The 15599-nt window shown below is 39.6% G+C and overlaps 1 protein-coding gene across 3 annotated transcripts; it reads left to right on the top strand.

The window, feature by feature from the left end:
* Positions 1-1164: 1164 nt before the first annotated feature.
* LOC117336050 (probable 4-coumarate--CoA ligase 5) lies at positions 1165-15539 on the top strand. Of its 3 annotated transcripts, none has more exons than XM_033896397.1 (12): positions 1165-1216; positions 4296-4685; positions 5659-5866; positions 6305-6423; positions 7030-7238; positions 7381-7552; positions 8230-8398; positions 8991-9088; positions 10078-10219; positions 12209-12291; positions 12835-13003; positions 13765-15539. In XM_033896397.1, exons 2-12 carry the CDS (start codon positions 4332-4334, stop codon positions 13869-13871), a joined length of 1830 nt encoding a protein of 609 aa, XP_033752288.1. In that variant the 5' UTR covers positions 1165-1216; positions 4296-4331; the 3' UTR covers positions 13872-15539. The 3 variants fall into 3 exon arrangements, with proteins under 3 accessions (XP_033752288.1, XP_033752286.1, XP_033752289.1); XM_033896395.1 differs by having other exon boundaries at positions 1183-1237; XM_033896398.1 differs by lacking the exon at positions 1165-1216 and adding an exon at positions 1324-1408.
* Positions 15540-15599: the final 60 nt, after the last annotated feature.

The raw sequence follows: 15599 nt of genomic DNA, 5'->3' as shown, positions 1-15599 counted from the left end.
GACTGTTTGAAAGAACGGCTCTTAAGAATCGGCAAGATGAAATTCATCGCACGGCTAGGGGAATGAGTTCAAGTATCGCTGCAAATAATATCAAGTCTCGTGTTATAGTGAAATATTTCTTGACAGTAAAATAAACTATCGAGTTTATTCCAATCCATATTCAATAGTGACATTTTGGGTCCCTGTCCAGCACCTTGATGTAGGGGAATTAGGTCTGTCTAGTACATAGTATACTGTCGAGGAGAGACCAGTTTCACGTGTGTGAAGTCGGTGACTTTTTGTCCCATCGTTGAGCCCCTTTGTGGGAAAGGAAGATGGAACTATTATTCCGTGCCATTTGGTTGTCTTCTCTATTAATTTCCAGTTCCCTATATTCAGCTGAGAAGCAGTTGGGTAAGAATTTGATGGTTAATTCTTTCCAGTGAACATTAATTTTGGATTTGAAGGAGTTCAAAGTTTTGGCACAGACCCACTTCATTTGGTAAGGCATTCCAATTATTGACCACTCTTTGTGAGAAACTGTTTTTTCTTCTAAACGTTCTGCAATGTTTCTTCTGAATCTTTTTACTGTTCCCTCAGGTGGTGTCGTTATTTGGCGGAAGTAGATTATTCTTATCACAAATGTCTATTTTGTTCATAATTCGGTAGACTTCCACCTTTTACATTGATTAATAAGTTACATATTTTTATCTGAGTTCTCTGTTTATAACATCTCGGTATCACAGCAAAGTTACAAGCTGAAGTGAGAGAGTGCTCCTTCTTGTTACATGTGTATTGTTTTATCCATAATTGAAACCAAATGGTTTGGGTAAATGATAAAGGAAACTAGCTAAAATGGTGTGGCCGCCAGAAAGTTAAACGGCACCGTAAGATATGATAAAGTGGCGACAATCATAAAATTATTTCACAGTCACGAAAATATATATTATTATGTTTCACCATATACGTTTCCGTAAAAATCAATTTTTAAACTGACGGACTCCATTAAAGAAATAGAAATAGGTCTACCGTCCTATCGCAATAACTTGGGACCTGACGTCGTCTCCCTAGGTACCCGTTTGCCTTTGACCTTGACCTAGACCTGGTGCAAAATCCACACTAGTGATGTAGGCAGTACTAATTAATAGATAAAAGCACGTACGGCGCTCCATACACGACGCCTGGATTTGTGTATACATAGCAGTTTAGCCCAGGTGTGAGGGAGAGACGGTTCAAGGTAAATATAGCCTGTTTCAAGGTATGTGTAGTCTATTTATATATAATTGTTAATTTTTTTTAATCATTGCTTACGATAAGATTTCCTGTTGCGTGTAGATGTTATACGTGTACGTGTCGCTGCATCGGCTTGAATGGGAAGCGCATGTGTGCATTGCCAGTGCGGCTGAGGGTTGTAGATGTATTAGTATATGTGAGTAATTCATGTGTTTGTTTACGATAATCTGACCACAACTAAGACGGCAATATAGAGATATTTCTGACCTACTTGCCCGGCGAAGGTTTGTAGATAATTTCAGAGTGCATCACTTGGTGAAGTAGTATTATGTGTCGGTCTGACCACAGGCACACGTATACGATGCATGGAAAGGTTGTTTGGGTATATGTCGAAGAAAATCGGCCAGCGGTCAGTTGACAGCTCGTGAAGAGGAAAACGACGCATACACATTGAAAGTATAGGGTCGGTACTAGGTTTTGATGAAGACTTAATTGTATGATAAAGTGAGGTGTTTTCTCGCGCCCTACCATGCATATGCATAAACCCAACAAGACCCTTCCATTATCGTACGTAACTCGTCTTTGGTCTGACCAGCGGCCGTTAACACGTCTGTGGTCTGACTAGCGGCCGTGTAACGCGTCTGTGGTCTGACTAGCGGCCGTACGCGCGTGTAACGCGTCTGTGGTCTGACCAGCGGCTTTGTAACACGTCTGTGGTCTGACCAGTGGCCGTGTAACGCGTCTGTGGTCTGACCAGTAGCCGCGTAACACGTCTGTGGTCTGACCAGTGGCCGTGTAACACGTCGGTGGTCTGACCAGTGGCCGTGTAACGAGGCTGTGGTCTGACCAGTGGCCGTTTAACGCGTCTGTGGTCTTACCAGTGGCCGTTCAACGCGTCTGTGGTCTGACCAGTGGCCATGTAACACGTCTGCGGTCTGACCAGTGGTCGTGTAACACGTCTGTGGTCTGACCAGTGGTCGTGTAACACGTCTGTGGTCTGACTAGTGGCCGTGTAACACGTCTGTGGTCTGACCAGTGTCCGTGTACGTGTAACACGTTTGTGGTCTGACCAGTGGCCGTGTACGTGTAACGCGTCTGTGGTCTGACCAGCGGCCGTGTAACGCGTCTGTGGTCTGACCAGTGGCCGTGTAACACGTCTGTGGTCTGACCAGTGGCCGTGTAACGCGTCTGTGGTCTGACCAGTAGCCGTGTAACACGTCTGTGGTCTGACCAGTGGCCGTGTAACGCGTCTGTGGTCTGACCAGTGGCCGTGTAACGAGTCTGTGGTCTGACCAGTGGCCGTTTAACGCGTCTGTGGTCTTACCAGTGGCCGTTCAACGCGTCTGTGGTCTGACCAGTGGCCATGTAACACGTCTGCGGTCTGACCAGTGGTCGTGTAACACGTCTGTGGTCTGACCAGTGGCCGTGTAACACGTCTGTGGTCTGACCAGTGGCCGTGTAACACGTCTGTGGTCTGACCAGTGGCCGTGTAACACGTCTGTGGTCTGACCAGTGGCCCTGTGGTCTGACCAGTGGCCGTGTACGTGTAACACGTTTGTGGTCTGACCAGCGGCCGTGTAACGCGTCTGTGGTCTGACCAGTGGCAATGTTACACGTCTGTGGTCTGACCAGTGGCCGTGTAACACGTCTGTGGTCTGACCGGTGGCCGTGTAACACATCTGTGGTCTGACCAGTGGCCGTGTACGTGTAACACGTTTGTGGACTGACCAGTGGCCGTGTACGTGTAACGCGTCTGTGGTCTGACCAGCGGCCGTGTAACGCGTCTGTGGTCTGACCAGTGGCCGTGTAACGCGTCTGTGGTCTGACCAGTGGCCATGTAACACGCCTTTGGTCTGACCAGTGGCCGTGTAACACGTCTGTGGTCTGACCAGTGGCCGTGTAACACGTCTGTGGTCTGACCAGTGGCCGTTTAACGCGTCTGTGGTCTGACCAGCGGCCGTGTAACACGTCTGTGGTCTGACTAACGGCCGTGTAACACGTCTGTGGTCTGATCAGTGGCCGTGTTACACCCGCCGTTTAACACGTCTGTGGTCTGACCAGTGGCCGTGTAACGCGTCTGTGGTCAGCGTGACCCCGATGTCGATAGTATGCCATGTTGTTATGACCTTCCAGTATATAATGGTATACGGATATGGTCAGCAGAGCTGTGGACGGTGGAACCCATACAGGCAAAATCCTTGTTCTTGGAGCAGAAACACGTGGAATGGCGCAACACCAAAATCCATCTTCAGCATATTTTTTGTAAAAGAATTTAAGTATCACATATCTAATAGCCAACAGTAGAACTTTGCATATTCCATACAAAAAAGGTCAACGCGACAGGTCAATCTTGTCCGACTTGTCGGTCTCTTATCTCGACATACTGTTTTGTCTTCCCATATCAGCAAATCCTGGTCATTAAGGACGGGGTTTTGCTTGGTGGTTTTGGTATTTTAATAGTCATATCACTGATAGGAATGGAGCCCTTGATTCTGATTCCACTTTTACTCGATGACGTACAAATGTACATGTACACTTGTATATTAAATTCACCATGTACATCGTTTAACATTGTTAATACCATCACGGATTCTTTCACTGTCCATGATTTTGTCCTGTTTACTTATACTCCATTTTATTTCTAATTCAATATCCATGCCGTGTCCTCTGTGGAACGTTCGCCATCGTATGAACAGCCTGTTCACTATCAACATGTGCTTGTGAAAAGGTCGTGGTGCAGCTCCGGATATTTCATGCCGAAGATGCATTCGGCTAAACTCGACTAATTTCGGTACCATTCATTAATATCTGATGTCACAAGGCACACTTCGGTCGATTCCCTACGGAGGTACCGGAATCGGCCGAGGTTAGCCGATTGACCTGATGTAGGTACGGAATCTACCAAGATAAGACGAGTGCTTTGAGTTCGTAGGTTCGAACCCCGGACATGGCACGGGTCATTTTTTCCCAGTGACATTTCAATTTGACATATGTAACTAATTAATATGATCCTACAAAACAGTCTTTAATATTCCAAATGTTAATATTTTCAGTTTAACCGAATGTATTTGGGTTTGTTTCAGGTGCGTGTTTAGAAAATAGTGTGAGAACGTGTGACGATGTCCAATCATGCGATGGGAAAACTTTTACGGCGATGTCCGAATTTTTTCCAACAGTCTTTGCAGAAACAGATTTCATGCCGTGGCTACGTCATATCACAGGGCAGTATTCTCCATTCAAATTTAACATCCGGTACGAGACGACCAATCAGATGGCTGAGGCCAGAATGTGAAGGACAACTGTCGACACACAAACGGAGTGTTCACATGTCAACATCTAAAAATGCTATTATAGAAAAGTCTTCAGAAGGCACTATTGTCAACAGTCCCCGTCCGGAAATAAACATGCCATCATATTCCTTCGCGGAGTTTGTCTTCCACTACTTGGACAAGCACAAAGACAACGTAGCTACCGTAAGTGGACATTGTTATACGTCCCAATCTCTCTCAGCCTAATATTACATAATGTTACTGTAGACATATTCATTTTGGCGAACTCAGTTTTTCAGCGCGTGGCTTAATTTCAACAAATCAGTAAATGATAAATTGGTGAACCCAAAGTTCTTGTCATAGAAGCCAATACACAGAAACTGCAACTAACACTTTAAAAATTAACAGCGGAATGATTTCAGCAAAAATAAACCCGCTAAAATAAGATAACCACTAAAATAGGAATGTCTACAGTAACTTGTGTAAATGATCGCCATTTGATAGTGGTGCTTTAGTGTTAACTGTATTTTATCGCTGTAGACCTTTTCTGTATAGAAGGAACGTAAAGGATATTATAATGAATATGTAAATAAATATATAATAAATTCATTTTGTAGCACCAAAGACAATAGTGTAGTATATATATGTTTTTTTACCTTGAGTTAATGTCTAGTGCAAACTTAGGATCAAGGCATGGGAACATTGGGTAGTATTGCGATAAAGAGATTGAGATTTCGTTCGATTTCTCAATAAATGATGTAAAAATACGTGTACTACATTTGATATATACAATGTACATGTATTTACACGTATTAGATATACATGTACACGTATGAGATTTATATGTATGAGATATATTACAATTCAAATAAGATTTTTCAACAGAGATGTGGATATTTATTCTGCATATCTATATGCCACATACTAAATATATCTTTCGAATTCCTTATTTCGCAATCGACCTTAATCTTAATAAATACTCGTAATTCTTTATACCCGTCCTGTAATTAATAACATATTTATACGCGTAACACTGTTTTAGTCGTGTGCATTCTAATAAATCATTATTCCTGATTTTCCTTTGAGAATTCTCACTATTCGATATTGCTACATATTTATCATGGCTTAAACATATCATTCAAACAACCACGTCTAAGAAAATCAACACTAACCTCAGGTGGACCATATGACTGACCGGTCGTTCACGTCGTCATGGATAAAGGAGTCGGCCGTCAGAGTGGCGAGTGGTCTAAGGCGACTGGGGTTGCGACAGGGCGACACCGTGTTGGTGTTCTGTAGCAACTCTCCCGAATATACCGTCATCACCTTAGCCTGTGCGGCACTTGGCCTGGTCATCAGTACCGCGAACCCCGTCTATACTGTAGGTAGGTATGTTCATATTCTAGTTTTCAATTTCAATAACTTAATAACTTAGCCTGTATACTTGGTGGTAATGTCTGTCGAGCGGTTGTCCATGCGAATTTATTTTACCGACCGTTCACAATCATTATTACATGTAGTACACGTCACAAAAATGGAAGATTTTCTTTTGTAATCTTTGGAATCTTTGGAATGTGTCGAGCTTTCGCCCAAACTCTGTTCAGTGGTTACGAAGAACCACTTGGTGATCTCTTAGAGAGCAATGACGGCAATTCTCATTTCTTTAGACCCTTGCTGTAGAATGTGTGAAGACCAAATTCCAAATTTCTGGTATCGGTTTAATATAATCTCGTTTCCAACAAATTTTAGTTGTCTGTAACCACACAAAGTGACGTACACGTTGACTATACCGAAATATGACACACATGACGTTTTTTTTTCAGGTGAGTTAGCTAGACAGCTCGGCCACTCTACGACAAAAGCCATAGTGACTATGCCGGAGTTGGTACCTACGGCAAAAAGGGCAGTCAATTCGTCCAAAGAACTGGCGGACTCTGTCAGGGTAAATAGCCCAGTACTCTAAAAACTTATGAACAATTCATTAACCACGCCAGTTTTCGGTAAATGATCGCTTTGTGTTAATCGTGTGATTTCTCCCCTATTTTGCACGTATGACATGTGATGTTAAGACGATGTAGAAAGAGAACAAAATAGACTATCCTACCCTCATGTATTTGCCCTCGCGTTTCTCTTTATTGAAACCATCACCTTTGGATTTCGACAGACAACCAACTCAGTAACTTGACAACTCGAGGTTAATTTGTTATAGTGTTCAACAACTTTTGAATATCTTGAATGTTGTCTTTAAACTGAACCTTCTGATCACCGCTTTTATTCATTCATTTATCCGCTACCTCTATTGCAAAAATCAAGAAATATGTGCACGAGGGTGTCTCTTTAAAACAGATAATCATCATGCAATTTGCACGGAAACAGAAATGTCCATTTAATCCCTAACTATAGCATGAACTTACACAAATGTTGTCCAAAACCGTCTGCAGACATTCCGTCCAGCGCCAATGTCTTTGCGATTACAAATAACACGTATTTGCTCTACTGAGTCTGACGTCATGTCAAGTACTCATTAAAGCGACACTCTTACTTCCAGTGGATGATCACCATTGGCGGGCAGGCGGAAGGTTGTGTACCTTTTACTGGTCTACTAGAGGATGATGGGAAGGCTTTTCCTGAGAACGTGGACATAGATCCGGAAAATGACGTCCTGTTTCTCCCCTACTCCAGTGGGACAACCGGACTACCTAAAGGCGTCATGCTTACTCACAAAAATATCATAGCGAACATCCTTCAATTTATCAAGTAGGTTTTTTTTGGGAAATTTATACAAAAATATCAGCTAAAATTCGACAAATTTAATTTCTTATCTTTTTTTTCTGATGCCCTCATTGAATACTTTATCAGAATGGTGTCTGAAGTAAATTTTTAAGATCACGTTTTTCAGAGGTCCGATGGCCCTAGATCCCGACCGTGAGGTTTTGATGGGGCTACTTCCGTTCTACCACATATATGGCCTAGTAGTGATACAGTTTGGGGCGACTTGTCTTGGTACCAAACTGGTAACACTTCCGAAATTCGAACCCGAAACTTTCCTAGGTGCAATTCAGAAACACAAGGTACGTACAATGTATATAAAGTATATGTAAATTTCGTATAGAAGAAATACCACGACCGACCTACATGTGTTGTGTTCTGTGAAAATGGTACAAATGAAGTTACTCTGTTTCCGAAGCTTGTCAGTAGACACCGTCTATATAATTCAAGGGACACTAGATGCACAAAACAGAGATCTGTGTATAATGACGCGGGTACACTGTTTGGGAATTACTACCCTTCCTGTCGCTTGATTTTGGTGGCTTATCTCTACTCACCCGTCTTCTTCTCACATTATTAGCTTCAACGTCGTTAAATAGTGAACACTTTCGATTTAACCGCTTTCTATGGTGTTCCGTTGGGGCCAAATTTCCAATATCGCTCCTTGCTTCTTCGACCTAAACGCGAAGGAGCGAAGGAGCGAATATACGATGACAATGAGCGAAGTTCCATCGCTCCTTCGTCATTGTGTTTTCTCTCCTTCGCCATAGTATTTTCGCTCCTTGGCTATCTTTTTTCGCTCCCTCGCAATTATGTCGAAGGAGCGAAGGAGCGATATTGGAAATTTGGCCCTAACCGAACACCATAGCTTTCTCATTAAAATGAAACAATAAACAACGTTACTTTACATACAAACGTCTTCTTGTGGCGACACAGCGAAAAACTTAATGAATGTTAATATGTTCGTATTTTATCATAGGTCTCCTTCCTGCATTTAGTTCCACCTGTTGTGCTCTTCCTTGCAAAATCTCCTCTCGTGAACAATTATGACGTCAGCAGCATACATAGTATTATCTGTGGCGCGGCACCGTTAGGGGAAGGTCTTACAGAGGAAGCGTCCGCACGACTTAATTGTCACGTGATCCAAGGTGGGTTCAAGGTCATTACTACATCAAGTGATCCAAGGTGGGTTCAAGGTCATTACTACATCACGTGATCCAAGATGGGTTAAAGGTCATTACTACATCACGAGATCCAAGGTTGGTTCATAGTCATTACTACATCACGTGATCCAAGTTGGGTTCAAGGTCATTACTACATCACGTGATCCAAGGTGGGTTCACGAATGGTCATTACTACATCACGTGATCCAAGGTGGATTAATGGTCATTACTATATCACGTGATCCAAGGTAGGTTCAAGGTAATTACTACATCACGTGATCCAAGGTGGGTTCATGGTCATTACATATACATGTACAACATCGACTTCAGCGCCATATTGTAGTTTAGGTTGTTTGAGATTTCTCATAAATTGACGTAAAGGAAGTGAAATTTTACTTGTGTATTGAAATGTCTAAAATTAATTTGTCTTGTAATTGTAGACCATTTTCAATATTTTCGTTTATGTTTTACAAATGCGTCTTTGTCTATCAAGGCGGTCTCTCATAGGTGCTGATTTTAAAGAGATAGTTTCGTACATTTTTGAATACCTAACTATGGAAATGCCTTTGTGTTTCAGCCTACGGATTGACAGAGACAAGCCCAATCATCTTGATGGACCAAGCTCCTCCAAAACTCGGAACCATAGGTCAATTGGTCTCCAACACGCAAGCAAAGGTGCCTTTTTATTACATAACATATACTGATTACAGCACAGCGAACCCTCCAAACCAAGGACAGACGATATGAACGTCTATAGCGACGTTCAGTAATGGTCGCAGACTTGTAATTGACTTGAGGTTTCCAAAAACACTGAAACCCCCATTTTCCGATCGAATTTCACAGAACGCTTCTACAAGGAAACGTGGTTGGGTGGTTTACTTTTCATATCAAAAACTCGCAATTCGAAGTTTTCTTTATAACATGCACTGTTCGCCGCGAAAGATTGCAACATGTTTCGAATATGAACTTTACTTTCTACCACAAAAGTTGGTTTTATTCGACTTTCCATACATAAAATAATCATTACAACTGTTGAATAACATTCAGTTTATACCACACGTGACAAAACATAGTTTCCCATTAAAGTCAAAGCCCTATGTAAGTTGTAATAAATTGTGCCAACTCTTATTTTCCAATTTCGGTCAATAAAATATGTTTAAAGTCAAAGCCGCGCAGACGACACATAAACTTTTATGGATAGTTTGTGTAATGTTTGGTATATAAGGTTCACCTAATACACAATAAATTTTGTCTTTCGATTTGAAATGTGTCGACGAAAAAGTGGTTACAGATAAGTTTAGCAGATAGTTTTCGGAGTGTTAAAGGCCTGAAACCCTAAAGGAAGTTTTTAATGGAGAATCGTCTAGCCAGAGTTTAGTCATTTAAGTTAAGGAAGAGTCTGTTTGTTTACGATTAAACTTTAATCATACAGCGAATTTGACAGCTAGTTAAATTTGCCTGTGGCTGTTTGTTTGTTTATTTTCTTGTTTGTTCGCAACGGCCACACACTTATGATTTAGTGAAAATGTCTTCGCAACGGCCACACAATGTTTTAGTGAAAATGCACTTTAAAATGGCCGTTATCTGGCCCATTCAAGAAAATGTCGTCCTTAAATAACCGTCTCGTCAACTAATCATTGACATTTTGTCTGAATTGTTTTTAGATGATAGACGTCGACAGCGGCGCGTGCCTCGGTCCCGGGGGGACTGGCGAGTTATTGGTCCGGGGGCCTCAAGTAATGAAGGGATATCTCAACAACCAGGAGGCCACGAACAGTACCATACGTGACGGCTGGCTACATACAGGTTATTACGCCTTCTCATACAAAAAACATTCCATCTGACAAAGAATGTATTGAACAATAGATATTCAACGGAATTTGGGCATAGTATATACAAGCCTTTAGGCAGGTTCGGTTTGGTTTATTTTGTTTAACGTCCTATTAACAGCCAAGGTCATTTAAGGACGTGCCAGGTTTTGGAGGTGGAGGAAAGCCGGAGTACCCGGAGAAAAACTACCGGCCTACGGTCAGTACCTGGCAACTGCCCCATGTAGGTTTCGAACTCGCGACCCCGAGGTGGAGGGCTAGTGATAACTTCAATTGTATACCTAATGTACGCTATCCATCATATATATCTTACTCTTAACATTTATCTAAATAAGCACATCCAGTGATATTTGTGTGATATTATTCATAACCGCCATTTGCATTTCAAGGTCAAAAAATAATCTGTTTGTTTTTACATGTACATGTATTAAGTCGAATCCAGGTTTTTTTTATCCAAACATATCTTATTTGCAAATAAACAAATGGGATGAGACACAAGTTTAAAAACATGGTCCGTCTTCTCCCGTAAGACATAAAATGATGAAATATAAAAAATGACTGCAATTTTCTTACGAAGAGACATCGATGATGAAAAATATCAAAATTTACGTTCGTGATAAAATCTACAAAATACATATCGCATTATGCAGTGGCTTTACCCACGTGACTGTATAAAATATATGTTCATATGCAATAGTGTTATATATATTACATTGCATTACTAAGATAAGATTCAATTTATAACAGAAGTAATGTACACGCGTTCATTCATAGCATGTTATGACAGAAATTACCAATATATTAGTAATCATTTATATTTTTTAGTGGTTATTTCTGCCATAACATGTTATAAACTTGACCTACATTCCCCATGTCAAATCCGATATAACACATGTCCCCTGTTGCCTGATATAAAGCATAACGACATGGTTATGTTCTGCAATATGTGTGCATTTTCGCATGTTTTGACACTTTTTGGTGCCGCGGTGGTCGAGTGGTTAAGGTGTCCCGACACTTTATCACTAGCCCTCCACCTCATTAAAAAATATTATTGGAATCACCCGTCTTCTTTTAAACTTGTCCAATTGCTTTCTGTTCACAATAAAAAAAGTTATGTAATCTTGGAAAATATTTACAGTCAAGCTGGTTACTACGGTCGAGATTCCAACCTTTAGTATATAGATCAATATCGTATTGTACGTGTTTATCTCCAGCTATACCTATTTTTTGTTCATACCCTAACTATTCATCTAAATTATGTACACTTTGTATTTAGTGTTGTATTAACGATGTTAGTTACTTATCTCTATTTATATCTATTTATATATATTGTTTGTTCATCATGTAATTATTCTCACGAAGTATATATTTGCATTTGAAAAATCCTATATACTTATATTAGTTATACCTATTGTTTGGTAACTACTATCTATCTACTCTTACAAACTGTATTATTTACTTTTTATTAATGACTTAAGGTACTTGTCTCCAGTTATGTTTATTGTTTTGTCCACCCCCTGAATACTCTGATTGTGTTTTTGTTGTTAAAATCAATGTTTTCGGATGCTTTTCACCAGTTACGCCTACTGTTTTGTTCATCCTCTATAACAATTAGTTACGTATTGTATATATGTGTATGTTGATGCTTCTATGTTATATTTATGAGCCGTAAGGCTTCAAGTTGAATAAACTAAACTAAACCTCTTGGTTGCGATTTCGAAACCTACAAAGTACCTGGGGGTAGTTGCCAGGTACTGACCGTAGGCCGGTGGTTTTTCTTCGGGTACTCCGCTTTCCTCCACCTTCAAAACATGGCACGTCCTTAAATGACCCTGGGCTGTTAATAGGACGTTAAACAAATACAAACAAACAAACAAACATATTCAGAGAAGTCATTTCATCACATATTTATTGCTCTATGACGCATATATCTATTGTGTGCCGAGTATGTATATATCTTCTACAGGTGATATAGGCCACTATGATGAGGAAGGGTACATCACAATTACGGAACGCCTCAAAGAACTCATTAAGTACAAAGGATTCCAGGTAGATATGACCTATTGTTCTACGATAACAATGCTGTACAGTCTCTACACTGTTGCATTGTTGTCGGGGGGGGGGGGGGGGGGGGGGGGGCATTTTTGTTATTAATACCACAATTTAACACAAGAACAGCTATCTTGATCTCCATATTTTTAATTAATCGTCCTCACTTACTACAAGCACTACCAAAAGTGACTTTCGATTTGACCTTTCATTCTATCATCCATTACCACAATATATGCCACGTGGACTTCACGTGTTTCATACATTTGATTGAAATATTCCGAGAGCAAAATCGAATTTGTCAGCTAGTTTAATATTTTAAGGTCTTTTGCGTGCAATTTCTATATCTGCATTTTAAATATTCATAGGAGAGATTTTTTTTTATTCTGAAAAATGTCCATACACCCATAGTAGCGATTTTAATGCGACCATGCTAATATGTCCAGACTACAAAATATGTTTTGTATATATGGTGATGTATATTGGTACCCGTTCAGCTCCAGTATGTGCAGTCCACACTAATTTTCTGTCGTTTATCTATAGGTACCCCCCGCGGAGCTGGAAGCATTGTTACTTACCCACCCAAGTATACAGGACGCGGCTGTGATTGGTGTAGAAGCCGGAGAGGACGTGGGAGAAGTTCCTCGCGCGTTTGTCGTCACAAAACCAAAGGTCCAACTCTCGGAGGAAGACGTCATCAAATTCGTGAAAGGTAAATACTAATACAATAAGATCATTAGAGGAAACCACTTGAAAGCTGAAGTACCTTTTTGACGTTACGAAATGAAATTGGTAACAATTTATCCAATCCTCAAACGATTTTATTTATTTCTTCTTACCTAAGATGAATATTATTTCATTAATGATAATGAAACACTTGAAAGATAATTACGTTATCTACATTTTTATTTCTTTATTCCAGGATCATTCCAAACATCCAGTAATAATTACATAACAAGCTCTTAAATCAAAGTTTTATTTTCTTTGTTGCAAGATTACAACCAAATACATTGTAATCAATAGAAGGGAAGTATGTAAATCCTACAAGCATAATGATCAAAGTCTACATCTTAGAAGTACTATGGGGTAGTTGGAAGAGTTAAATTTTTGAGAATTTCCTCCGCTAATCATACAATTCCATATAAGGAGACGAGGAAGCATCACAACCAACTTACTCGAGTGAAATAAATACTGTCGCCGTAACCGCAACATAGTGCTTAAAAAATAAAAATGTAAAGAAGAGGTTATACTTCACATATAACAACTGCTGGATAATGAATTAAGATTTGTTCCATGAATACACAAGAACTCATAATAACTCCCTATATCCGATTCCAAGCCGTTTTTAAAAAGTATATAAACCGGTCGAAACGTCATCCTCCACAGTTTTAAGATTATTTGAGCTATATAAGGTCCTATCAACTATTTTTTTATGGATCTATTTTAATATAAATACCATTGTTGTCATTTCAGAGAATGTGACACACTACAAGAGACTGAGAGGGGGAGTAAAGTTTATGGACGCCATTCCTAAGACCGCTAGCGGAAAAATACTCCGTCGTCAACTGAAGGGTCAATAATACCAAATAAGGCAATGCGTTGATAAGTACATGCAAATAATACTCGGTCACTAGTGACGTCATACAGCATCCAATGAACAGATTCATAATGGTCAGATACAGACAAAATCATCTATGGACGCCTATCAGAATCTTAACTTTGCAATACATGAATTACGTCATCAGTGACGTCATCTATAACAATCGGCATCAACATATCGTAAACGTTCTAAACTTTATTTATTTTACCCCAATTGGGAAACAATTTATATCAACTTATTTTAATCACTCTCTTGTTGACCTGGATTGAAGTGCACGAGATGTATATCTGTGGAAGGATACTGGAGTACTGGGAGAAAACACACGTGGTCGGGCAGGTGACCCCATACCTGTTCACGTGCGATCGGGAATCGAAACCCGGCCGGCTAGGTGAAAGGCGCGTGTGTGTTACCACTGTGCCACCCGACCATCCTACTTATGCTGTTGTCAGGAGAACGGCCCAGATGAAATGTCTTTATGTATACAATACCTCATTGGTGACATCATTTTCATAAATATTTTTCATACATGTAAATTGATAACGTCCAAAATACAGGCTGTACATTATCTGAAGATTGTACATTATCTGAAGACGCACAAATAAGGTGAAAATCAACCTTGCAGCTATATAAATTACGTCATCAGTGACGTCACATATAACCACACGTGTTAGCATATCCTAGTAGTGATATGCTCTAATGATTGCTCAATTGTATTTATCACAATATAGGCAGCATTTTTCTGTATGGTGCATTTTAAAATGACGTATAATTGTAATATATTTTCTCTTTAAATTAAGGATTATATCGAATATATTTTCATGTTACGGAGATCGAATATGGAAAAAAACGGAGTGTACTCTAAATAAACTGTGAAGCAATTGATGACAGTTCACTCTCTCTTTCTTTAATCAAAGTAACTATGCACAATCCATGTGGAAATCCATTTTTATTCACAAACGTTGTTTGATAACATAATTTGTAATCAAATGATGATGGTTGTTAGAAGCAAGATTGAATTATTAAGAAATATGACAAACTGCAATTGTCCAGTATTATAACGGCTTTCATTGAGTAATTGTTTTAATTTTTCATTACCCTGGTGGAATTAGCGGAAGCGTATTTTCAATTAATTTGCTAGAAATGTGTTCAATCATAATCGTCTTTTATTTATAAACGAAAATCACTGCAGCCGATAATGACGATAGATTTCTAAAATGTCCAGAATACTATTTGTTGCAGATTGGGATTATCAAAATTCCTAGATAACGGACAAATATACATTTGTATGTAAAGAAAGTTATTGATATCCGGCATGGCCTGCTTTGTGTAGATGTTAAATCCTTCTACATTAAATTCAAGGATTTTCCCTAAAAATAGTGCAAATTACAAAGGTTCTCAAGGAATGAAAATACCACTACTTTCTCGAACATTTAATGTGAACATAGACATTTAATGAGTTGTAATGTACTGTAATTTCGAAGTGTGTATACACGGACCAGAAATTATGCTATATGGGAATAAAAATTCATTAAATTTAATTAGAATGTATGAATACGTGAATATAGAATTATACGTGTGCATGGAATAATGTCTGATTGGAAATTTTGTTATTTGTGTATTTAACAAATACATGTTTCGTGTAAAATTGCATTGCGTCAATTATTTTTCTATACGATTCGTTGTCTGAAAAATAAATCCGGTAATATTT

This window comes from Pecten maximus, chromosome 10 (assembly GCF_902652985.1).
Source record: "Pecten maximus chromosome 10, xPecMax1.1, whole genome shotgun sequence".
Lineage (NCBI taxonomy): Eukaryota > Metazoa > Mollusca > Bivalvia > Pectinida > Pectinidae > Pecten > Pecten maximus.
The sequence above is the reverse complement of the archived record's forward strand: the minus strand, read 5'-3'. Positions and strand labels throughout refer to the sequence as shown.